Below are 26,003 nucleotides of genomic sequence, written 5' to 3'. Positions count from 1 at the left end.
ATGGGGATTTGCTTATCCTGCTTCCGTTGCTCACAAAATCCCCGCCCGTTCGCGCACAAACTAACTGCCAACTTCGGCAAATGCGAAGAAAATTGGCCGGCATCAAAGTGACGCCATAGTTGCGTGGTTGATTGAATATTCTAATGTTGGTTCCGGGCGTTCATTTAGCGTCTGCGGTGCGGTTTAGCGGGCGCTAGAGCTTCGGCTTGGGCTAGGGATAAAAGTAATTGAGCAAAACCGGTAAGCTGCGAATGCTTCCGTTTGCCCGGGCTGACACTTGAGCAGCGAGTGAAAAGTTAAAGCGTGTTTACTTCGTACACCGGCCGCCAATCCGGTTGATCTTGGGCGAACACGCATCCTTAAGCGCTTGTGGTCTCGTTTGGTGTGTGGTTCATATTTTTCGGCGGCTTAACCGGATTAGATCGAATAACCTCCCCCTGCCGATGGAGGCGCCTGGTGATTTACCGATGAAGTTTCCTTTAGGTTAAGGTTCAGTTCGACACTATTACCGAAACATGCTTCGCACGCTTGTTTTCGTAACAATGTTCCCCATCGCCAAGGTGCCCATGGAAATGCACGTGGGAAGCAAATTCTATTAAATAAATAGTCGGTGGGAAACTGTGGAAAATGGCTCTGGGGGTTGGGAATATTGGAGAATGAGGTGCAAGCTTATGTCATTTAAATTGAGTGCAAACGAACTCTATAAAATGTGTAGCATGTGTAGCGAAATGGCTGGCAAGAACCCAACCCACAGCCGTGAAAAAACATCCCGAGGGTTGTTTGAACGGCCACGCCAAGGGATGGAAATGCAAATTGTGTCCTTTTACGTCGAACGTTTTACGCTTGGCAACACACACGCAACTTTGAAAAATAAGTTTTGCCCAGGAAGGTCTTGCTATTGTGCGTATAGTGGAGGAAATTTTAGAAATGATATTTGGCTGGCCAAATACTTCGTATTTGCCTGGGGCAAAATAAAATGGCGGAAGAAGAAGAAGTCTCCTATGGCGATAGTTGTTAGTGGTGTTTTGTAAAAAAAATATAAAAATAGACAAATTTTATTATCTCCTCACACCGATGTTTAAATTTCATAAGTAAATTGAAGGGTAAAGTGGTGCGTGACGTTGATTAAGGCTGATTCGTGGCGATGAATCTTCAGACCGAATGGATGGCTCTGAAAATCTGTTATGAACATGCATGAATTTTCAAATATTCATTTAAGATTTATGAATACATGAGGATGAAATATTACAAGGAATTGTTGGTCCCATATTTCGGTGGACAAGCCGCAGCATTCCTCAGATATTAGTAAGTCTTTTTATAACCGACCCATGAGTCGAAGGCTCGTCACAGATAATTCAAACAAATGGCTTCTCGCAAAAGATTGATCAAGCACCGGTCTCCAGTCTCCACACTCATGAACCTAATCCATTACCGTTTATTTTAAATAGCAGTTTTTAACCGATCGATAAAATAACACTTCATTCACGTTGCAAAAGACGCAATATACTAATACACGTCTCCTCCATTACCGAAAAAACGCCCCCCTTTATTTTTATTGTGCCCGTACCAATAAAGCTGAAGCTACATTTTTGTGCAGAAAAGGATTAACGTTGCTGCGTCCTTCGGCAGCCGCCACCAACCGAGACCGCTGTTTATGTATATTTATGTAAATCACGTTTCACGCCAGCAACAATCTGCGATTCGGTTCGGTCGTGGAAGAAGATGACATAGACTAAATAGGCAGGAAAGCAACGCAGAAGGCGCGACGTCTAGGATTAATCCTTTCAAGGGTGAAGCCGTGCAGCAGGGAGGACAAAATTTCTTCATTACGGTTATGTCACCTATTGTCGTACGAATCCCACCTCCGCTCCCAGCTTCACAAGATGTTACACCGAATTTGCCAACCGCTGCAAACTATGGCAACAACATACCGGCACGTACCGCTGGCATACATCCGTAATGGCGTAACCCGTTACGTGAGCATGTGTGACGGTGCTATCCTTGAATGCTTCACTGTCGGTTTGGTTTGCACAAATGAAGGTAGAGCCATGCAAGCGGGTCTCATATCAACGACAAGGAAAGCGGTCTCGCGAGCTCGAATGGAAGCGTATAGTAGTAAAGGAAATAATTAGACGCAGCTGCTAATCGGGCCAGGTTGGCAAACACCCACCCGACCACCGTCTCGTCAAAGTCTATCTGCTACCTGGGCAGTGAATTCTTTTTCCCTTGCGGGAGGTGACGCTCGACGCTAAGCGCACATTAGCAGCCACCGGCAGAAGTTTTCCAGATCAACCAGATAAGGTATCTCTCCGGTTGTACAGGGCAGAAAGATGAGAAATTATAGGTCGCAGCCCATTTTTCGACGGTGGTGCTGATGCTTATACTGATACTTACAGAAGAAAAATAATGCCGCATCCCAGCCAACCCAGTTTAGAGCGAAATGGACTGGTCGGAACTTTTCGCGAACGTGGCACACCGGTTCGAAAATATTTCATCCACAGAGCTAACTAATAAATGAAGATAAATATTTGTTATGGTAGCTTTCGGAGTGGGAGAGCGCAATGTCACTTTCGTGTACGGTTGCCTTGGCAACGGCACGCCACGCTTGCAGCTTTAAGGGGTTTTTGTTGTACAAGCTGCTGGGATAGCGATAGTGAAGGAAATGCGCGAGTCGGGCCGGTGAGCCGTGAGACGAATTAAATGATGTATCGTCTTCCGATATTGCGACGGTGACATCCTCCCGGTGGCGGAATAATGCCCGACAGCCTGTCCATCATCATTAATCGGTGGTCTTTGCCAACCTTTTTTTTATCCACTGGAAAGGAAACAAACATCCACCAGCGTACCTGCTGCAAGATCTTAGATGAAAGCCGATTCTCCGCCACTTCCGGCTGCAGCAAAAGCGAACGTGTGTTTTTGTATCATTTTGGAAGCATTTGGCACAACACTGGCGAGCATCGGGGGTTGGGCAATGGAATACCATCCTCTTGATTGGGGACGATTTTTATTCCAGTGAAATTGGGGCAAAAGGCTCGCAGCAGGAAATCTATGCAGGTTTCAAACCCACTTGACAAACAGTCGCATTCTAGTGGGGCTTAGGTTGATTGAAAATTGGAAAGCATTGGATTGTGTCCGTGTTGTCGCCTGATACGCACTCACACCCTTCCAATAGACATTAAATCCATCAACGGGGGTGTGTTTTCTAGGAGCAGATTTCTAAATCCCGACCTACGCATCAGTGAGGGGGAGGTTTCGTGATCAGCAAACCATGATCCTGCGTTGCGATGCGTCCCGTAAATGGGATGTGCACAAATTAAATCGGTTCGTTTGGGGGGAGGCGGTTGGGCAAAAAGGTGGGCGACCAAATCTCGAAACCATGCGACAACCATGAGCCGTAAATCATTCGGTATCCATTACGGTTGATAAGTTGAACCGGTAATAGAATTTGTCACATCCTGAGTGAGTGTCTTCCGATAGCTGGAGCTTTCGCTGGCGTTCAATAATAAATGTTTTCCTAGTGGCTCCGGCTGGCACGGGCACGGGAAGATGGCCACCGGATGGCGAGGGGAAGTGTCTGGAGCACAGCAGAAAAAAATGGGTGGGCGAGAAAATAAACAAACGACAAACGAAGAAAAAAAAACCAACCCTCTCAACACACCGAAGCAAAACAACCGGGAAATGACCCAATCGATGGTGATAAGGGCGTGTGTGAGATAGGAGGCAAAAATAGAACTGCAATCGGAAGGATCGGAAACGCGATGAAAGGAAGTTGGTGGAACGGGAAATGGGAGAAAGCTTGTGTACACATATTCCACCCCACACCCGAACACATATTGTCGTCGGGCAAAAAGAAAAGCCGTGCCCGGGGCCGGGTGCTGGGTTGTGATTTTTCGCCACGTGTTACCACTTTTTTTTTGGCGTGTGTGTTATCTTACACACCGTCCGAATTCACCGACTGAGATTCGACTGGTAGCTGGTCCACCGTTCCTGTTGCACTGTGTACTGTGTTCTACCGGGTCGACGTAATATATTGTTCCAACCGTGTAACGCAGGCCGAAACCGTGCTTCCTAAATCACGGAAAAAACCGGTACGGAGTTTCGGTTTGATTGTTTACAAAACACTTCACACACACACACTTTTGCCATCCATTTTCACGCACTTCGAACGGCCTTCACTAATCTTAGGCATTTTTGGCTTTCGCGTGTTGTTCCCGCTGTTCCTGGCAAGAAAATCCATCTTCTGGTGGGTGTATTGTTATTGCATTGTTTACACGATGAATTGAACATTTGCAATCACTCACATGGAAAAAGTGTGTGTGTGGGTGCGTGTTTTTTCTCCACTCAAATTTCTTGTTTTCTTTTCACATTCACTTGGTCGGTGGGACGTAAACAAGCGCCTACACTCACAAAAATATATTTCCCCGCCCGACACTTGCGCAAGTTTATTTATACACCAAAATGCGTTTTCTATGTTTAAGAAAAAAAAAAGAACAAAAGGTGTGTTTTCAATAAACAAAATCACGCACCAACCGACAAACAAAAGTTCTACCATTTTTAAATCGGAGCAACCAACCGGGGCAGCGTTTGGTGGTGTTTCACCCGCAGCTGGAGTTGTTAAATCGAGTTGCTTCTGCGGTGTACTTAGAGACGCTAAGCAAATCTGCATGCAACTGGTGTGTTTGTGCGGATGTACATTGGGGCAGGGGTGGGGTGGTAGTTTTGTCGACGATTATCCGGCACTGTGACTAACGCCGTGCCCTTAAAAGCTTACCAGCGCCGTTGCGTGTGTGGCCGCCACCTGCTACTGGTTTGGTGAGTGGGAAACGTCCGTTTTTCCTACTTTGCTCCCGACTGATACGGCAGGCACACGAAAACTGACACTTGGCCGTTGGTTGTGACCGATCCGTAGCGTGCTATCATGGGAGTTCGTTTGCTAGCCGAATGAACGAAACGAAGTGTGTGTTGGACGGAGAGCGATCTGGAGAGTCTGTTGTCTGTGTTTGTCTCGCCGGATCTGACGGTGGAACCATGCGGCCTTGCGTTCGGTTTCGTACCGGATGCTGGCAAGATGTTAGAATTTTCGTCTACAGTGTGAGAAGCGAGAGATAAATAGCTTGTTCGTGTTGTGAGTTAGCTGATTAATATTGTAGAAGTGCACTGACAATACATTAACGAACAGGGCACCGAAAGAAGGAGACAATTCAGCAGTCTTCAGCAGGATAACGAAGATGGCAAGGGAAAGCAGCACCGAACAGTAGAGGAGTTGCTTTTTTACCCTCCTCATAAGTTGTAGAATCACGTGAACAGTTCACAAAATATAAGGACTGCAGGAAGAGAAAGTCATTCGGATAACAAGATAAGATACGAACTGCGGGGCTCAACTTTCTCTTTCAGCTTTACCGAGGCAGTATCAACAGGTGAGAGAGTGACGAAAGCTCTCACCAATTGCGCACTGCAACCGGCAGCAAATTTTGAATGTTCTTCACTAAATCATTGAAAATGAACGTTTTTAGCTTATTTACGATAAACTTTTATAGTTAAAGCGATAAATATTTCATTGAGATTCATTAAGTAGTACAATGCTTTGCAATTGATTATTGCGAAGGTCTGATTGCTATGGGCTACTTTAAATCTTCGGCGATCCGATGGTGTTCCAGTAGTGAGGCAGGTCTTTCACACGGCAAGACTAACATCAACTCTCACTCGCTGAACCGTTTACTCGTACGCATCTAGCTACGTGTTATGAAAAGTCAACGATCGCTAACAGTGACTGGGCCCAAAACCTTCGAGGTTGGAGTGCCACAATGCAGCTTCAACTAGATTATTTAAATTAATTTAATTTAATTTTTTAGAACTAGAATATATGTATATTTGATTCAGTTCCAAAATTAAGCCTTAAATGTATGTTATTTAACAACCATTCAGGGTACTGCTCTTAAATCCCTGCAACGAAACTGCTCAGTAGTGTTTTTAGTGCCATATATCATGTTTCCATACTACTAAATCAAAGCCCAATTTCCGTCTAAAGTATCAATAAATATAATTAAATAAAACCACTGTTACCACGTATCTTGTTACATAAAAAAACCCTCATCATCAAACTCAATCTAAACCCTTTCATCCTTGGCAAGCGTGTCTCGTTGCAAATATTCCAATTGCATACGTAATGAATGTTGCAGAACGACATGTTTTTTTTTTGTTTAAGTGTAATTTTGCATCAAGTTCGCTCGGTCAGATAAAATACAGCCTACATGCAGCACCCGTGGGCACAGTACGAAGAACGACCTAATGTTATTAACGTACATCGTGTTTATCGAACGAATTCAATTCATCTTCTAATTGCACACCCAAAAGCTCACGTTCTAATTGCACCTGTGTAGTGCACTGAATGGCAGGTAAATGCAGCAAATAACGTGCGGTATCCTCATTAGTTTCAAGCATCGATTGAAAGTGCTGTGGAAATTTTGATTTCTGCGCCTCGCAGAATTAACAACCATTTTCGGCACGACCATTTAATTGGTCATTATGAAACCAGTGATTAAATTAAAAACTGTTGTACGAAATACATCCTGCGTAAAATGCCCTGGCCATCCAGAAGGGAATGTGTTGAATCAGTATGGAGCATTATAAAGCATGTATAAAATATATGAAGCACGTCTGGAACAGCTTGTTTGGACAGAAACATCAGGATAACAAGTAACACGCAGTTGATGAGTAGTATTGCTTTTCGGTACAGCGTCTTAGGTTCAGGGAAAAATAGCTAACTAAGCTATTGACGAATAGTTTACAGCGAGAGAGAGAGCTGTAGTAATATTGCGTACAGAAATGCAATGGAATTTTCGTTAAATAAGCCACTCTTTGATATGAGATGTTGAACCGTGTATTGAGGATACATGTTTAATTGAACGCGTGCAGAACTGAAACGCATCTCGTGCTGGAGACAATGCTGTACCGAGAACATATTGTATGTGCGTGCGATTCTTCTCATTCCGACTATCATCTATGTAGTGCAAATAGTGGAGAGGATTGTGGAGAATTGTAATCATATTCTACTTGCAGCCAGATAGCATTACCAGCCTCGAACGATATTAAATGTTAGATGTTTCCCATGGGATAACACGAGGTAATGGCAGTTCAAAGGATTCATAGCAAGATGTTGAAAATGTACATTACTGCAACTGACACTGGTGGAGAATTTACACATGCCTCGTTTGGGTTCCGAAAAAACTTTTAAAGAGTCGCTATTTACTCTAAAGCTAGATTGGTTGAACCAAAGCTTACATGCCTTAAAAATACTTGCGGGTGATATACATTTTAGTTCCTCGTTGTTCAAGCCTGGATCGGATCGGATCAACCGATCCACCTTCAACTTCTTATCACTAATGAGCAGGTTTGTGATCCTAACCACGCTCGCTCAACAAGAGCACCAACACTCATAAATAAAACAAAATTTATTGTTTCATATCCTTAATCATCCTATACTTTAAACTCCGAGCATTAAGATTAATGTCGAAGTGGTCTGCTTACTTACTTACTGCTGTTAAAACTTACTGTTTATTACCGTTATGGGACATTTTTCAAGGAGTTTAATATGGAACAACTCTTTATTCAAAACTCTCCAGTCCCGCAATTTTTTGGTAATATTTTTGGTTGTTTCCGATGCACACTTGTAGTCGATTTTTCGATTTTACCGGCCTATTTGCTATTTATGATTTTACTTTTATTCACACGATCTGCGTAAACTAAATCCGTTACAAATAAAGCGCACTGTATTCGATCTTGCGGTCAAACTTGGTGACTTCTAGAAGCAATTTAAAATAAATCAAATAATCTTTTGGAAAACTGCTTTCCAAGTGCATTTTAAGAGGCGTTTTATGTTGAGTAATTTTTAATATTTAGTGCGTGTTATATTCACACATTTCGTAACGTAATTTGACGTTTCATAACGTTTTTTTTTCAAATTTGGTGCGTATGATGTTCAAGGTTTATATAGCTGAGGTAAAACACGAAACGGCACAGATTTCAATTACAATTGGCAAGCACTTTTCCGGCCCACAACATTCGCTTTGCATGGTTGCGAAATACTCACCCTTTTATTGCTGGCCATTCGGTAGAAAAAAAAAGTGCTGCCATTTCAATGCGGTGATCAATTGTTTGTGACGATGGTACGAAGATAAACAGAGCGGCAGTGTGTGCATTTGTGAGCGGCTGTGTGCGTACGTGTTTGTGTGTGTGTGGGTGTGGATTCTAATCAAAATACTCGCGAAACAATGGACCAATTGTTACGCCGCACAGCCTTGTGACTTGCGACGGAGAGCATTGTTTGGCCGGAAGCGATCTGGTTTGATTGGTGGTGACAACGAGTGCATCTTCTATTTGTTCGTCGCCATACCATATGTGTGGTCATTCCACACGGACGTGAGGTGTAGTGCATTTTTTTTTCTTTATTTTTCCATCGATATTCCTACTGGGAAACGTAATGTTTCGTTCGGCAGCGGTCAAAAGTGTCGCATGAACGGATTCAGTGCGCTGGAGAATCGAAACAGTTTGTGCGTACGGCTGTGCGTAGACCCCGTAGATAACTGTCCACAGTGCTTTCTCCCCCCGTGTGTTCCAGCAGTACACACTTGTGGCCCGGTCGCTAAATGAGTAGAGCGCTTTTTGTCATTCCGCAACGCTTGCTATCAGTTGTCCGATGTAACCAGGTTTCATTGATAACGCGCCATTCGAGCAAAATGAGCGAACAAACGGAGAGTAACATTGTAAAGGGTGCTGATAGTTGGTTCAACAAGTAAGCTGACACGGTTTTGCAAGCACCGTAAACCTTGCCACGGCCGCACGGTCTAATAATATCCCCATGGTCGTGTGTTGTTTACTGTGTCTTATTTTCCCCATTGCAGATACACAACCGTCGAGAGTTCTCCCGAGGGCACGTTTAAAGGGGTGAAGGATCGGTTCAATGGCATCACGGTTGACTCGAGCATGGAAACCTGCAGCCCCGAAAGTTTTCCAACCGTGTTGAAGCGTAAGTCGCTGTTCTGTCCGAAATAATGGTGATCTATTCTTCTAGCATGATTGTTCCATGTAATGTTTTACACTACAGGATCCCTCGAACATTGGATTCAAAGCAAACACAGGGGCATTTGGTTCAAGGTCCATTTGACCGCAGCCAGTTGGATACCGGAACTAGTTAATGTAAGTATGGTTATCTCTCTCCCCTTTGAATGGATGTGATGCATCACTGACTTTTGACCGTTTGTCACCGGTCGGTGGTTCCGATAGAGTGGATTTCAATTCCATCATGCCAAAAATTCGTTCGTAATGCTGTACCGCTGGCTTCCGACGGACGAAACGGCCAACATTCCACCGTACTCGCATACGATGGTAGGTGTCGGAGCGCTTGTGATAAACGACCGAAATCAGGTGCTGGTGGTTAGCGAAAACAATGCCCTAATCGTCGGCTCATGGAAACTACCGGGAGGCTATGTGGAACCAAGTGAGTGGATGGCTGCACCCACCCCTTGCTGTTATACAGACACGCAAAACCAGTAACGTATTATTTTGTTGTATCCGTAGATGAGAATTTTATTGACGCCGCTATACGGGAAGTGGCCGAAGAAACCAACATTCGCACCAAGTTCGAATCGGTCATCTCGATACGGCACGCACACGGGGCCGGTTTTGGCTGTTCCGATCTGTACATCGTGATGGCATTGACGCCACTGTCGGAAGAAATCACGAAGTGCAACCGGGAGATTGCCCAATGCGAATGGATGGATGTGAACAAGTACTTGGCCCATCCCAAGGTACATGAAACGAATCGTAATTTCGTGCGAACGTACCTGGAGTATAAGCGGCACGGTTTACGCATCGACTGTACGGAAGAAATGCACCAAGTGCTGAGAAAGCGGTACAATATCTACTCAATTGCCAAGGTACCCGAGGGTGGTAATGTTACCAGTAGTGCTAGTAGCACCGGCACGTTCAAGTTATAGCAAATGGACAAAGGATAGACCGACGCAAAGCCTCGAACGTGAGGGCGGGTAAGTTGTTACGCGGTGGCATATTGCCGGACGGGACGAAGTTGTTGTTTTTCCTGCTGTTTTACCAAAATTATATCTGCTCTTTGTGGATACGACTTACCTTCTACTTTCTTTTTGTTCCATTGCGTGAATATCACTGTTAAGTCCTATTTATCTTATCCTGGATCCATTTATTTGGTAGCAGACACAAAACGGATCTCGAATTTAGGTTAATAACAGGAACGGGATAAGCTCCGCGGTGCGTAAATTACAGCTTGATCAATGTGCAGATTTAAACGGTCGCGATCGTGCTCGTGATCCATGTGATGTAGGACGCTACGTTAACGTACACGCCCGGTATGCCATTCGCACCACAACCGATACCCCACGCCACCAAACCCACCACATACCAGCGTCCGTTGAGCGCACACACCAACGGCGATCCACCGTCTCCGGTGCACGCATCCTTGCCCAGCTCACCACCGGCACAGATGAAGCTGGTCGCATCGAGCACAAAATTGCCACCGAGACGCGTAGTGCGTAGTGCCGTTTGACAGCTATCCGAGCTTACGATCGGTACGTCCACCTCTTTCTGGATCGATTGAAAAGCGCCACTGACGAAATCATTTTTACCCCAACCGGATACCCAGCACCGGCTACCCACGAACGACGTAACGGGCAGACAGGCGGTTGCAATTGTTGGCGTAGTGCCGAGCGCTACTGTCCCGGACAGCCGTAGAATGGCAATGTCGTTGCGAAGGTTGGCCGAATTGAAGCTCGGATGTACAAAGTACCGGGCTACGTTGAACTCCTGGACGGGTAACGGTTCGGACGTGGTTGCTGCATCCCATTCGCCAAGACGCACCTTCAGCGTTCGGCCGCCGGAACTGTGGGAAGGTCGGAAGGGGCCATTAATCTGTGACACGTTGGCCGTTTTACGCACTAGTATCCACACTTACGTGTAGTCCGAAATTTTGTGAGCCGCTGTCAAAACGTGCAGATTATCAATGAGCACACCGGAACCAACGTAAACGTCTCCCGGTCCAAGCAGTACCACCTGCCAAGGATATTCCCCGTAGCTAGCCTGGTTGGCAGAAACGGCCGGGGAATTTGCAACTGGCGGATACTGCAAACCGCACTGGTAACTGCCCGCCAGACAGCAACGCTCCAGCCCCGACTGGCAGCTGGCCGGTGAGACGATATTAACCGCAATGACAGACGCGATGTTATTTGCGGTAATTGTTGTGGTTGTTGCGCCAATCGTAACCCCTGTGTTGGCACTTGGCTGTAAATGTAGGTTAAAGGACACGTTAAAGTAAATGGAAAGGGATTCCGTGTGCTCGTTTAAAACCACTCCACATTGCGGACACTTACGTTGGAAACAATCCTGACATCTAACTGGCCAGCACCATCCGATGTACCACCGATGACGGTTGTATTACACCGGCCCGTTGGTACACAAATGCACGTCTGTCCTGTAGGTACGGCGTTGTTAACAATGTTCGGTAGAATACCTGGCGTTGCGTGCGACGTGTGGTGAAGCGTTTTGGCGCGAAAAATAATACCACAAGCGTTAAAATTAAAGCTGCATTTAACGAAGGAGGAAGGCCATTTTTTACCATGCAATTGGCCACAATCTTTACTAACCTGTTGGCAACGGTACGACACCGGTAAGGACACCGCTGGTAATGCCATTACTCACATTAGTGGCCTGTCGTGTGAGGTCTTTTCAATTGGGTGTTTGGGAAACCATCGTGGGTAAATTATTTAAAGCATAAATGTGAAAAGAAAAAAACAAACAGTTCATAATGATAGTGATGCGGTGCTAGCGATTGGAGCCGTGTGTGTTTGAAAAAGAGTTGGAGCATGCTCAATTCTATATTACCATTTGCTGGGGAAGCACCATCCTGAGGGAAATTGAACGCTGGACTGTGTTGGATGGTGGACAGTGCAGCAACGCTGTAGACACCGCTGGCCACAAGGACCAGCGCTACGAGAATGCAAACCATGACACGTTCAGGGGTTTGCTTTCAACAATACGCTTCTTGTGCTTTTACGATTATGTCCATCCACTCGCTCTCTTCTGACGCATGTATCGCGTGCTAACGTGTTATTAAATAATCACGCGGATGGAAGCAAATGAAGGTACAGTTTACTTCCAGCCGATGAATGATGGAGTTGCACAAATCAATGAATAAACTGGCAAGGCACTTAAGATCGGTTATATTTGAAGCAATAATTCTACTCGTAACGATTTGAAACCGTCACGGAGAGAATGGTACGGAATTTCAGCTACTTTCACTGTACTTGTCTGTTTGCTCCTCAACTATGTCCTTTTGAGCGCACTCGACTAGAACAAAGCTTGATCAAATAGTATCCACTATTTGATCAGTATCTGTATTAGTTCTAAACGCATGAACCAATATGCTACGAAGTTTTAAAATCGTATTCACTGAACATACGAAATCTTTTTGTTACGTTTGTCGATGATCACGGACACTTTCTTCGTGCGTTCTAGCCAAACCTTAAACCGGCTTCTGGTTGGTACAGCGTATCGAATCCCACTGAAACGTACCATGGCTCGCATGCCTTCCATTTATAGTAAACCGCGGTGGACACAGTTTTTTGGATTTGGAAAATCCCATCGGACCTTACAGTGGCTGATCGGCACTGCTGCAATTACGCCTGCATGCAGTTGCGTGGAACAGTCGTTTGTTTGCATGCGGTAGAGTAGTCATCGGGTTGGCCAGACATGGCTGGGTGTCCAATTATCCGGCTGGTGGTGGTGAACACATCCCCAGAAGGTAAGGTGCAAACAATGGTACCAGTTTTTTCCATTCGGAATCCATTTTTGCACCTAGACTGATTTGTTTTTTACGATTTTACTAATGTCGTTTGATTGCAAGCAGTGATAAAAATACGAATCAAACCTTTCTACCGAGCACTCAACACCCCATTCAAATGGATGGGATATGGACCGAGCGGATTTATTGAACTTTGTTTTGAGGATGGTACCGCTGCTCTGTTGACGCTTTTTTGTTTGTTTGTGTGTTCGGTGAGTTTGCAAGGTCCCAGCGAAGGGACAAAAAATGACACGAATCATCGAGGGTTTTTTTTTGTTAAAAGTATGCATTCGAACACTTCTTAATTTCTAGTTACATTTGAGCGACTTTAGAACTTGTTTACTTACACACTACGGCTGTATGTTTTTTTTTATCGCACGCATTAATTTCTAATTTGCTAATTTCGTATCCTTGGGGGACCCCGCGACGTTGACGACCAGTTTCCAGCCAAATCGGTGTCCGTGGCGTAAATCTCTCGTCCCAATTGTGATCCAAGCGGGGTTTTTGTTTTCTTTGTGTGAACTTGATTTTTTGCTAGAAAACTGGACGCATCCCGGTGCCCAAGGTCAATCTCATGCAAGTTTCGATACGATAAGTTCTATTTTACAATGTATATTTTACCCTCATGTACGCTCGCGCGTAAGCGTACAATTTGATCAAGTGAAAAAAATTAAAGAAAGTAGACAAAGCTTGTACATCATACAGGCGGCCAATTCCATTATCTATCCGGGGCGAAGCTTAGGAAACGCTTCTTTCGGCAGTACTCGTCCCACTGTTTTCGCTCCCGTGCGATGCCGTATCTGCGCCCGTCGCCTTCGAGATTTCCCACAGCACGTTTGCCACCCGCTCCTGGTACTGCAGCATGTCCTCGTCCGCGAACACGGTTGCCATTTGTTCGAAGGTTTCGCGTAGAAAATCGTCTCGCTTCTGGCGTGTGCGCAGCATGCGATCAATTTCGCGCTTTATTCGCTGCCGCAGCCGGTTCTTCGTTTTCTCGATGGTTACGCGAATGTCCTCCTTATTTTGGCGGCGTCTTCGATTCAGCTCTGCGTTCCGCAGCCTCCGGGCGGCCTTCTGTTCGGGTGTTTCGTTCTGGCGCTTTATACGCTGCTGCAGCGTATGTTTCGCACGGATCAGCTGTTTGACGGAAAGGTTCTTGATCGAATCCTCGGGCACGGTAGGTGAGTGTTTCAGCTTGGACGACGGTTCGGCACTAGCCACTTGGGCAGTTGGTGGTCCTTGGGCCGATTCCTTGCTGAATGCATCGGATTTTTCTTCCTTCGGCATACGTGGGTTGTTGTGGACTTGCGGGGGGTGTGCTGGTGCAGGGGAAGGTTGCTGCGGTTGTTGCGGTGGATGCGGTTGTTGTTGTTGCTGCTGCTGCTGGTGTGGTTGCTGATGCTGTGGATGCTGATGTTGCTGGTGGTGGTGCTGTTGCGGGTGTTGCGACTGATGCTGTTGCGGGTGTTGCTGCTGCTGCTGCGACTGCTGTTGCTGCTGCTGCTGATGCTTGGTGTTGTGGCCTTTGGACTTGTGGGTGCTTCGGGAAGCACCGTTCGGGAACATGGTGCCGGACAGTGACAGATGGTTCATGTACAAGGCATTCTTATCGTAATTCATGTGCGGCGGATAACCGTGATGGTGGTACAGGTTGAACTCTTCTATGCTGAACGGTGGCGGAAACTCAATCGGCGTCGGATGTTCCTGAATGTCCACTTGTAGATAGCTGTACGGGGGCTCCATCACAAGAAGCTGACGGTATGAATTAAACTTTGCACTTTGCCGCTGTACCACCTGATTCTATCGCATAACGGCACTAGAAGTACACAACGCGGATGCGGTAATTGCTTTCGATTCCACTGCAAGGGGTTTATTTATCGGAAAATGAAAACATAGTTTCCGAGGTGTAATCAATGTTATTATTGTTGCCAAGTATTGCGTTTGACAACTTTACGAAGCGACGGAGCACTACAAAGTGGACGTTTCGCCCGGAGCTCTACGAATGCGCTTTTTCGCCCGCATGATGCCCAAGGTGTAGAAAACATAGATGTACAGTGCGTGCTGCATGTGGAGGAATACTTATGCTTTTGAAATTTAATGCTTATCATCAATGTTGATGATTCCGTTGCATAATTTACATCTGTTAACTAGTCCAAGTTTAAATGATGATTGTTTCGTTTTTATTTATCTATTTTTTAAGGAAAGCAAAATAACCACAGCTGGGATAAAAATCGGTATGTTTACTATTGTCAAATAAATACAAACCACGGGAAGGCTGTTGGTAGACCGTAGAGTTAAAGCATGTTACGATTGCCTTCATTGACTCCTGCACCAACCACTAGATGGCGCTAAATGCATTTGCAAGCACACGTTTTCTTTCCTCGTTTATTGTTAATAAATGCACAGACGTGCGCGATTTAATTGAAACCCCACGCGATCGTAGTATCGTTTTACATTGACTAATCATTTTATTGTCATAATTGATACGAAAGTAAACGAGTGACAAATTATAGTTTAGTTATTTTTGTTCCTTTGCCTTTGCTGTATATTGTTTGTTTTTTAGTTTCTATCTGTTCATCATAGTTTCGTAACATCTTTCCTAACTGTTTTACTCGCCTTGTTCGAACGTATCGAACGTACTTAGTAGTAGGAATTGAAGACCATCGTAATGGGCAGTTAGTAGAAAGAAAACATCCCTACCTCTGTCTTACGAACAGAGCGTTTACAGGCATTAAATACAAGAACAAAGTAAAAGCTGTGCTGAATTACCGTGTGTGCGTATAACAACAATTTGAGATTATAATATCGAAACGAAATTGGTATGTGCTTTGAGCCCTTTGAGCTAGGGACACTTTTCTTCCCCTAAGCGAATGAACACAATCATTTTGTTGCGCAGTTTCTTTTGCTGACTGGTACGCCGTATGCTGCGGGTCGTTACCCATTGCTCGCGGTCGCGCAGCAATTATATTAGAGACAAAATAATATCGTACGTGAAACGAAAGTTTGGCAGTGGTTGAAAAAGATAGTGCACGTCGCGCTGGGAATTTTTCCTGCCCGTGCACACAGGAGGAGCGGAAGAATGCAAAATTTTGTTTTAAACAAACATATGGCGGTATGCTGGTCGAAATCTTAACGCCGGTCCGACGGCGTGACTGTACGCCTTTCGTTAGTATTTCCTCTCGTTCATTTTGTTTTTGTTTTTCTTTTACATAAATACTACAATTATTTGGCACATTCGTTGTTCGTTACTGTACGCGGTTTTGTTTTATGTTTTTCGTCGTGCGATATTGCTGCATTTCTATATAGGTATACGATACAGTTTTAGTATGCATGGGTTTTATATGTTATTTTACTCTGCTCACTGTTGTCCTTCTTTTTTTTTTTGTAACTGCGCGCTCCACATTAAGCATCGTTGATTATGTTGCCACCCGAGAGCGGGCCAGTTCCGGGACCATTGCTAATCGTGCCGGGAAGCGAAAACGTTGTACCGCTGTGGTGCCCGATTAGAAGCCGCCGGTTGCCTTGTGGAAGAACAGAGGGGGAGGATTTTACACAACGGGTGGTTCCGTTCCTAGGTTGGGTCTGCAAATGGGTAGAGTTTTGTTTACAGTAGTTAGGTGCCGTCCCTTCGTCAGATTGGTGTTTCTGTAGCGTTTCCTTTCGTTTTGATTTTATATTAAGTTAGAGCGATCCCTTCGTTTTAGTACGTTAAAGCTAAAGATTGAGCTAGTGCTTTACAGCTAAAAGAACAGAAAACCATTGTTTCCAGCTCGATATGTAGTGGTCGTATATCGTTGGTGCGTTATTTACATTCGTTTGCTTACGGTACTAGCCGGGTACTGGATGGAGACGAAACTTTGGGTTAGGAAGGACGATGAAGGAAATGATACAGTGGATAATATCAACTAACAATAGCAACTGCTGGATCAAACTAATACGTTTGATAATTGACTGTCCTAAGCCACATAATTATGTCTGCAATAGTTTAGTTACAAAAAACAAAACCAAAAAAATTCCATCGTAATTGTCACGTGCACTTATGGCAGCGCTAAATCACGCTGAAATCTCAAATGATATAACAAGAACAATATCATGAGATGCATATGAAGCACTCGCTATTGGTCTATGTACAGTATTACCATAACGTTCACCGTCCATTTCAGTCTGGTTGTGTGTTTTGCGAGCCCATGGACCCACGCTCGCAATAACGTATGAGTAAAATATTAGTACGTATGTAACTATTTCTGCTATAGCGCCATCTACCGTATTTTTTGATAAACTACACCCAAAACTGTCGCCCTGCCCATCGGAACAAACGTGCGACAATGAGAAAAAACACAACAAAACGATACGATCCACAGCACCGCTGGACAATAATGGCACATGAAGGTTCTGTACATGATGTTTGCCATCCTGTGTGTTGGTGCCGCATTCGTAATGGCATTGAAACTAGCTAGCAAAGCAACACAAAACCCTTTGGCCGTTGCCGTCAGAAAACAGGTATTTAAACGTTTCATAACGTATGGCTTTGCGTTAGATTGTGGGTCAGCAAGAGCATCATGAGCGGTATGGCAAGCATGTTGAGCCAGCGGGTAGACGATGCGCCTTGCCGTGCGCCATTGTACGGGCGGGGATAGATGATGTGCACTGGCGGTGGTTCCTCAATTTTATCAAACTCATACGGGCCCAGCGAATCGTCCAGATCATCGAAATCGGTGTAAAGTAGCGAGGAAGGTATCCAGGACGGGCTGTTTAAGGTCGGTTAGGTTCATTGATAGTTACCACAAGTTCCATACGGTGGCGTGTGCGTTAAAATGGATGCTTGTTAGTTAGTGTTTGACATTTGGCTCGATGTAAAATTTGCTACTTAAAACCAAAACGATAAAAGAAACCCAAGGTTTAAACAGGGAGAAGAAGGTCGCTGCATAGGTACTTACTCATCGCACACATCTACGTTCACGGTGCGAATGGCGTAGTCGCGCAGCTCGATCGGTTGGTTCTCGTCCACCTGCTCTACGCTGAACACGCACCCGTCGAAGCTTTCGTTGTACCGATTACCGGTGACACGTTCAACATCCGGCACACCACCTGCAAATAGTCGTTCAACGCCAGTTAAGTACACGCGGCACATTGTGGTTCGATACCGAGATTCCCGATCTGCCTCGTACGTACCGACATAGATGCTGCCAGGTATGTCCATTGTCTGCTTTCCGGTAGGACGCGTTTCACCGTGCACCGTCAGCCCGTCCACCTGCAGATGGAACTGGTTGCGCTCGCGGCGGATCAGCGCGACGTGCCGTTCGTCATCGGCGACGTACACGTCACCGTTGCGGACGTACGATTCCTGCCCATCCATTCGTATCGTCAGCTCGGCAAACCCACCCTGAATGGCCAGCGCGATATAGTCGTGGCCGAGGAACTCTTCGTCATTGCGCTGCCCGTACCAGATGAGCAGCCCGTTCTGTTCGCTCGTGCTGAACATGATCGCGATCTCGGTGGTGAGCTGGTTTTCGCCGTACTTGAACGCCAACGGATTGATCTCGATGAAACCGTTGCCGGTGAAGCGGGATGCAACGAGCGTGTTGTACTGCACCTCGCACCTCAAACCCAGATAGCCCGGCTGGCAGGTGCAGGTGTAGTTGAGCCCACCGTGGTACGTCTGGCAGAGGGCACCATTCTCACAGGGCCGCTGGTCGACACAGATGTCGGTGATGGTTTCACAGTTGTAGCCACCGCGTCCCGGCCGGCATGTGACGGGACTTTCGACGTCGGACGGGTACGGTTGGGGTGCACCCGCGTGTCCACAGTGGTAAACGTTTGCCGAGTCCCGGATGTCATCAATCATGTTCAGCTTGTTGCCAGACGTTTCGAGCTATCGCGAGTTAAAGGTGAAATAATGTAAGAAATGATCAGTTGACAAAGGGGTACGGTACATCTGAATCAGATCCAGGAATTTGGATGCATCTTTGTACTGAATGAATGAATTTGATTTTCTATTCCAAAGATTCATGAACCATTAAGGATTTATAAGATCTTTAATTAAAGACATAAGACCTCCCAGGAGTTTGACCGCAATGGACCTCACCTCCTGCGGCCATCGGTACTACTACCAATCTACTAATTTCGCTGTAAACCTCTAATGCAGGGGTCTCCAAACTGCGGCCCTCGAGAGTCTCCAGTGCGGCCCGCGACGCTATTGATAATGTTACCATTTTAATGACAATGTCTAATTTAGGAAAGTTGTAATGTTTTATACTGCTAAAATATTAATTACTGTAATAAAATGTGAAAATCATCTCGAGCGCAATATCTGTGTAAATTACCCGCAAGGTACAGGGTTTTACAACAGATTGAATGTAACCCAACTCAATGAATCGCGTAAGCTTATAAGATAAATGGGGAGATTGATAGTGAAACACAACGCATTTTACGGAATCGCAAACGCTGTATATGGAGTCACGGGCACAATTTCTTCTTCTTCTTCTTTTTCGATACAACAATCTCAAGAGGTCTAGGTCTGCCATTTTTGGCTTTCTGTGACTTTATTTACCCGGGGCTGGATTGTCAGTCCAACGTACGGGACAATTCACAATTGTAGTGCACAGTTTAGTGAATGTCAAATCCGGCCGGGCTGTTTACGTACCTGGCGGATTCAAGAGTTGAGATTAAATATACATATTTAATGTACGAATTTTTAAACGAAGGTTGTGCATAATATCGATTTAAATTTGTGTTCAACGGTGATAAATAATTGTGAATAATTTCCAATTTAATTTTGTAGTTTAACGCTTGAATCCGCTAGTACGTAAACAGTCCGACCGCATTTGACTTTCACTAAAATGTGCACGCGATTCCATATCCAGTTTTTGCGATTCAATAAACTATGTTACTTGTTTTACTTGTTGCTTGTGTTAGTGTAAACCTGTTTTAGAATATCGATGTTCGTGTCTGAAATATTCGGCAGACTGAAAAGTTTGGAGACCCCTGCTCTAATGCATTTGATCTCCCACTGTTCTGAGGGCCCATTAATCTTTTTACAAGTGGATTCCCGGTTTTAATGACTCCTCACTAAAGATTCATATGAATTAATCTTCTCGAAGGGTTCATGAAGTACTAACAGTAATGCACATCATCACCAGACGACTGTACTAACTTACCTCAGCTATGCAGCCCTCAAAGCCACGCCGGACACCAACCTCTTGGCTGAGCAGCAGCCGCTTGTCATACCCACCAGCGTACACCTTCGTCTTGAGCAGTATAGGAGTGTTGCTGTTGGCCACCTCGTTGTGCGTATTCTCGTCATCTACCTGCAAGAATCCGGCCCCGGCCTTGCTACGTCCTGCCGACACCGTATGCCACTGGCCAGCCTCAATCGGTACGGTCGAGCGTATAATTAGTGGTTTCATCTCTGTGGAAGAAACGATCGAGAATGGGTTCGGTAATGCATTGTTCGCATCCCCAAAAAGGCATCTGGTTCGTTACGTACTTCCGGCCACACTGTAGCGCAGCTCAACGTAGCCGTTGTTAAGGATGATCGCCATAAAGTCCCCATAGGCCTGCTCGTGTTCCGCCGCATAGAACATAATGCCGTTCTCCAACGAGTCCGGTTTGAAGCGGAAGCGAATGCTACGCCTTGATTGGAATTTGCTACACAAAACAACAGAATCACGTATTAAAGGTCAGTATACACTGGGTCAGGTATGTTGGAGATGGGACACTTACTCGTAAGCAGCATAACTTCCATCCTTGAAGGCAAGCGTCGCGTCCGTGTAGTGTTCCGTGTACTGGCACCGATCGCCGGTCTTGTGTATCGGACAGTAGCATTCCGTTCCGCTGTCCGTTTCCTCACAACGTCCTACGCCGCACGTATCCGCACCACATCCGTCACCCTCATGCTGGCAGTTCCGGCCCGTGTACCCGTCCCGACACAGACAGCTAAAGCCCTGGGCAGTTTGCGCCTCGACGCAAGTGCCCGCGTTGTTGCACGGATCTTCGGCGCACGGTTCGCACGTCGTAATGCCGACCGTTTCCAGCGCGTCCTGGTACAGCTGCACCTCCCGGACGTTCAGCTTCAACCGGCTGATGCACCCGACAAAGCCCTCCTTGAACTCCATCGCCGATGCCGGCACCTGGTCGAAGTGTGGCACACCGCCAACGAACAGATGGTCGTCCAGGTTGAGTCCGTAGAATTTAAGCTTGTCCGGGAAGCTGACCGGCGTTTGGTCGTCCACGAGCAGGAACCCGTTGTTGCGCACACGGTTCACCTTCACCGTGTGCCACTTGCCCATGTGCACGGGTTTCTCCGGCTGCAGCACCACCTGCTGGCCGTCAAAGTTGAAGCGGAACTGTGGGTAACCGTTGCGGAGCGATAGCGCAATGTAGTCCTGGTTCGGGCGACGCTGCGACGCGTACAGTATGAGCCCGTTCAGCTTCTCGGGCTTGAACGAAATCTCGAAATAGAACTTGGAGTACACGTTGTCGAATGATTTGAACTCCATGTAGCTCAGCGGTGACTGCGGGAAGAACGGAATGACGTTGTTCACCACCAGCGTTATGACGACGTTCACCGCCTGGCCGCCGTGTTTCGCGGCGCAGACATACTTTCCGGCATCGGAAGCCTGCACATTCGGGAGCAGCAGTACGGACTGCGAGCGCGAGTGCGTGTTGGAGAACGAGATTCAGAAGAGAGGGTAATGTTAATGATTGAATGTCCTTAAATAGTGCCATCGCATCCTGTACGTACTCCGCGCGTATCTCGATCGGATGGTAGTTCACCGTCCTCACGGGTCCAGTGGTAGGAATTGGCGTACTGGTCTGCGTTGCACTGCAGCTTCACCGTCGTGCCACGCTCGGCAAACTCTAGCCGGGTCGTGCTGCGGGGCAACACATCCGGGATCGTGTTTTCCTCCACCTCCAGCTGGAAGTCGGAAATGTAGCGCAAACCATCCTCGGTGTAGCAAACGCACGTGTACGTGCCGGAGTCATCTTCGCGCGCATTCTGGATGTAGAGCCGATTGCCTTCTTGCTGTGCTCGGGAACAAACGCGTGCAGAATTACCATGAAATCCCTGGCCATACCCAACACGTGCTACGTGCGGCATACTTACACGAATGTTGTACGGCAGTGTCGTTCCGTCGGATTTTTCCCACCGGATCGGTACACCGGTACCGGCGGACGAGCTACAGTCGACTACCAGCGATTCGCCAGGCCGTACCATGGAGTGCGATGGTTCCAGCTGCAGAATTGGTAGCGACTCTGGTGCTGTTCCGGAGCGAAAGTGTGACAATACGAGAGCTCATTAATGCAATCGTCTGCTGAATGGGGGTGCTACGGTTTCGACGGTTCGGTTTAGACCAAAACACCCTCCATTCGACAATGGATGTTACTAGGCTGTTCGATACATATCGGTTTTTTTTTATAACATTCAACTACTACTGGCTTGTTGCAAAATTTCCGGAAATGATTTGGCTGCATTGCGCTTGGTACGCGAATTGATTCCTTTAGCCACTACCACCTAGTTATTGTTCTACCAGCTCATATTAGACTAGCAAGTTCCACCTTCCCGGCTAAGATGTTAGCACATCGTTCCCAGCTGTTAGTACCACAACCGCGCTATTAGTAAATGTTCTTTCCCATGGCGATAGAGCTACGTGTTAGAAACGAGGCACCCCGTACGGACAGACCAGCTACTGATGGGTGTTAGCAGTCACACAGTTCTACCAGGCGGTTAGCGATAATGCAAGTACGGAAAACATTACGTCCATTAAGCTCAATCGGTGAGCCGAATTGCTCGGTTTGCTGCATTTGTTCGCGGCGGTACACGAAGAACCGGCGAGATGGCGGAGTTTGGTGATACTAAATGGTTGGAGTGTGTACTAAGCACGCAGACAAACAACGGCGAAAAGCGTAATATACCACACAAAGAATTCAAAAGCCACAAAGAGGCTACAGATTTTTACAGTACAGAATGAAAAGAAAGCCAAACACTTTTCACAAACTCAAAAAGAAACGAAAAACGTAGGGGAAAGAAACGAAAGAATACAAAACATATAGTAACAGAGAACAGATCGAACAAGACAACGGATATAGATGGTAAGCATTTTTGTAAGCAACATTCAATGTCGCAACAAACACATAAGCGCCCACTCAGGTCACAGAAGACACACACACACACACACACACACACACACAGGAAAAGGACATTTTAAGTATGAAAATAGTACCTCTTTCCAAAGACAGTGCCAGTTCGTACTGGTGAAATACAAGAAAAGCACACGAAATGGAAAAATTTTAAATTGTTCTACATACCGTTGGCCATTTGGCTGTGTTTGGTGTGGATCGACTTTAGAGGAAGGAATTAACTAACTTGGTTTTTTTTTCTTATTATTTTCTGGCGCCATTACACAGACGCATTGCTTTCTGGATCCAGTTATGTTTTTAGTCGACTTCCAAAGTCGACTAAAAAGCTAATTTTTGATGCTTTAACTTCTTGACGGGATTTCGGAAGATCAGATGTTTCTTTTGTGTGTGCGAAATAACTTCATAAAGAGAGGCAAATGAATATTGAACCTTTACTCCAAAGGAACTCCATTCCTTTCCTATCATTGGCCGGAATCATACTCTAAGCCAGTTTTTTTTGTATGCATTTAGACGTTTCCAGGCTTATCCGCTTACAGCTCGCCATACAAATGGCAAGCCAAGGTAAGCCAAGGAAAGAAGTATTATATTGGCTTCCAAATGAAAGTAGCTAACTCGAGTTAGACAAATGTCAAAACAAAAAAGTTTGCTAGCTGGTCATGAGTCAGGTAAGGTCATATTTCCCGTGTGCAAAAAATGTGGACAATTTTTTTTATCGAAAACAACTAAAAAAGAAATTTTAATAATCAGACTTATATAAAATTTTAACTAAGTTGAAATTAAAATAAAATTTCTAAACTTTAATCGAATTTTCTCAAATTGTAGTTTCACAAAAATTATCCCTTGTGTCATTCTTTATGTCAAAATGCTATGTCCTTTACGAATCTGTACAGAATGATACAGCCCGGTACCTGGATTATTTGGCAGATACAGGCTAAAAGGTAAGATTTCTAACTTAGAGTATGATCTGCCCCATTCATAGCAAACTCGAGTGTAAATATTCTCACAACTTATAGCTTTGCAGAAAGTGAACTTACACAGCGGTCACAAAGCGTAAGACGCTAGCAGCATAAGTTCACGAATATTTAAATTAACACATTTAAACAACATGGCGACAAATTAACAAACGCACTGGCTATTAGTACACGTGGCTAGGTGTATAAAGATTGGGACAAATTCCAAAAAGTTACTCATACAAAAACAGCTTTCGAGTAAAGACATTGAGCGTAACGTTTAGACGATGAAGAGGAAAAAACAAATCAGATGACTAGAACAGTAACACAATCTCTACTTTGGTAGACACACATACACACACACACACATACAAAACACACAAATGGTGGAACACATGGATGCTAAACACAAGAAATGGCGTAGATACTCCACTGAACTGCTCAACGTCTCCGAGGTACTCCGCGCTTTGTAAAGAGGATAAGTGACGGTGATTCGAATCAGCTTGCATTGGACCGATCGGTGTAGTGGGTCAGGAATTTAGAATTTGGAATTTCGACAATGTGTTTGATTACCAAGAACACTGGCAAGAAACAGGGGCGGAGTAGCTGGCACGAGCGGAATCGACGGTAGGTTTGGTTGTAAGGACGAATCTGTAGTGACATTGACAACGAGACTGGCTACGACTACGACGTCAACTACCAATTGCTAGTTGGGTGTGCTAGATAGCGACGAACAAACATTATTTATATATAAATATGGATCGGATAAGTAAAGGCACTAAGGGGTACTGTTGGAGGGGGTGAGGAGGGGAAGGGGCGGTGGGGTGGAACATATGAGAACTAAGGGACAGAGACAGACAGTGAAGAAAACATAAGAAATCATAGTTTATAACAAACCGAACTGGTACGTTGGTGGGCGTTTCGGACGATCGACACGGACATCCACCTCCGCCAACGCAGCATCCTTTACCGTGGACCGGGACCGGTTACCGGACTGTCCCACCCGGGATACGTTCCGCTTTCGGGCGCGATGCATCCGCGGCGTGTAATTCCGCACGCAGCTGATGTAGATAATGTGGATAACGTTTGGAGCGGAAGGATGCGCATCGATACAGTGTTCTATTCTGAAGATCGCTGCACCGTCTGCATCAGCGGTTGGTGGCACCCGGGACACACACGCGGCAACACACCGCACGCGTGGGCAAAGATTGAGTTTGACATTTAGGGGAGCATTTTTGTGGCTAGTAATAACGTGCGTGTGCACGTGCTACGGTTTTGCGCTAGACGCTCTAGACGATGTTAATGGAATTGCGCTCGGAAGCCAGCAAAAACAAACAATAAAATAAAAACAAAAATAAAAAAAACAACCCCCGCGCACAGGACACATGTATGAGCATGTAGATGCATTGCAGCGCGAATAGTGCAAACCCGTTGGTAAAACAAAACGATTTTTGTTCGGTACAAAATTTGATTGCGGGTACACATGGGTACGATCGAATTCGGAACAGCCAAATTTCTTGTTTCGATGGGGCAAGTTGCGCAAATGCAGCTGCATGGATGTTCCTCACGGTGACGTTTTGCATCTCGCTTGTAAGTTCCCGATGCGCTCAGGGGATTTGCGCAAGGAAACTTTCAACAAATCGGCGGCATATGAATCGGAATGATGCAGTTCGTGCAGATGTGTGCATTAGTGTGTACGTGTGGGTTTGTGTGTTTGTGTGTGGGTTTACGCCGTCGTTATGTTGCCACAGGGTGTTCACTACAAGCAGATGATGTGGATGTGATGTGACACTGGCAAAATACACACACACAGGTAGCTCTACACACAAACAAATCGCTATGTAAAATACACACATCAACTCACATGTAGCATGGGCATGGAGTAATGGGGTAAAATGTCAAGTCACAAGACACTTGCAACCGTTCCGTGTGCTGCTGTAATCTGTCGTGGGTAATGGGTTTGTTTTTTTCTTTTTTTGTAGCATGTTTCGATGATGATCACGTAGCACGAAGGGTGAAGAAGCAACTAGGGCAATTAGGGCTACAAC

At 45.7% G+C, this 26,003-nt stretch overlaps 3 protein-coding genes across 3 annotated transcripts in view; 1 reads left to right on the top strand and 2 right to left on the bottom strand.

Moving 5' to 3' along the window:
- The first annotated feature begins 8,640 nt into the window (after positions 1–8,640).
- Positions 8,641–9,995, top strand: LOC128707227 (uncharacterized). The gene is made up of 5 exons (XM_053802176.1): positions 8,641–8,791; positions 8,901–9,025; positions 9,104–9,195; positions 9,283–9,496; positions 9,577–9,995. Exons 1-5 carry the CDS (start codon positions 8,646–8,648, stop codon positions 9,993–9,995), a joined length of 996 nt encoding a protein of 331 aa, XP_053658151.1. The 5' UTR covers positions 8,641–8,645.
- Positions 9,996–10,314: 319 nt separating this feature from the next.
- LOC128718971 (phenoloxidase-activating factor 2) lies at positions 10,315–12,080 on the bottom strand. The gene is made up of 5 exons (XM_053812588.1): positions 11,908–12,080; positions 11,670–11,747; positions 11,397–11,536; positions 10,982–11,307; positions 10,315–10,909 (listed from the first exon to the last, which is right to left on the bottom strand). The coding sequence occupies exons 1-5, from the start codon at positions 12,029–12,031 to the stop codon at positions 10,315–10,317; spliced, it is 1,263 nt and encodes a 420-aa protein (XP_053668563.1). The 5' UTR covers positions 12,032–12,080.
- A 4,333-nt stretch (positions 12,081–16,413) lies between these two features.
- Positions 16,414–26,003, bottom strand: part of LOC128718903 (basement membrane-specific heparan sulfate proteoglycan core protein) — a 93,268-nt gene continuing 83,678 nt past the window's right edge. Inside the window, exons 47-55 of the mRNA XM_053812518.1 lie at positions 24,853–25,098; positions 21,972–22,126; positions 21,609–21,890; positions 20,588–21,510; positions 20,352–20,512; positions 20,023–20,273; positions 18,038–18,737; positions 17,803–17,953; positions 16,414–16,447 (exon numbers count right to left, since the gene is read on the bottom strand). Of these exons, the coding sequence (XP_053668493.1) occupies positions 16,414–16,447; positions 17,803–17,953; positions 18,038–18,737; positions 20,023–20,273; positions 20,352–20,512; positions 20,588–21,510; positions 21,609–21,890; positions 21,972–22,126; positions 24,853–25,098 (2,903 nt within the window). The remainder of the gene's footprint in view (positions 16,448–17,802; positions 17,954–18,037; positions 18,738–20,022; positions 20,274–20,351; positions 20,513–20,587; positions 21,511–21,608; positions 21,891–21,971; positions 22,127–24,852; positions 25,099–26,003) is intronic.

This window comes from Anopheles marshallii, chromosome 2 (genome assembly GCF_943734725.1).
Source record: "Anopheles marshallii chromosome 2, idAnoMarsDA_429_01, whole genome shotgun sequence".
NCBI classification, from domain to species: Eukaryota; Metazoa; Arthropoda; class Insecta; order Diptera; family Culicidae; genus Anopheles; species Anopheles marshallii.
Note: the sequence above shows the minus strand (reverse complement) of the source record. Positions and strands in the feature narration are given on the sequence as shown.

Bases quoted from the DNA above. Each gene is read 5' to 3' on its own strand.
- LOC128707227 (XM_053802176.1), top strand. From the start codon at position 8,646: ATGAGTAGAGCGCTTTTTGTCATTCCGCAACGCTTGCTATCAGTTGTC. The intron at 9,196-9,282 runs GTAAGTATGGTT...TGGTTCCGATAG, and splicing joins GGATACCGGAACTAGTTAAT to AGTGGATTTCAATTCCATCA. The intron at 9,497-9,576 runs GTGAGTGGATGG...TTGTATCCGTAG, and splicing joins GGGAGGCTATGTGGAACCAA to ATGAGAATTTTATTGACGCC.
- LOC128718971 (XM_053812588.1), bottom strand. From the start codon at position 12,031: ATGGTTTGCATTCTCGTAGCGCTGGTCCTTGTGGCCAGCGGTGTCTAC. The intron at 11,537-11,669 runs GTTAGTAAAGAT...ACGCAACGCCAG, and splicing joins TGTCGTACCGTTGCCAACAG to GTATTCTACCGAACATTGTT. The intron at 11,308-11,396 runs GTAAGTGTCCGC...CTACATTTACAG, and splicing joins ATGTCAGGATTGTTTCCAAC to CCAAGTGCCAACACAGGGGT.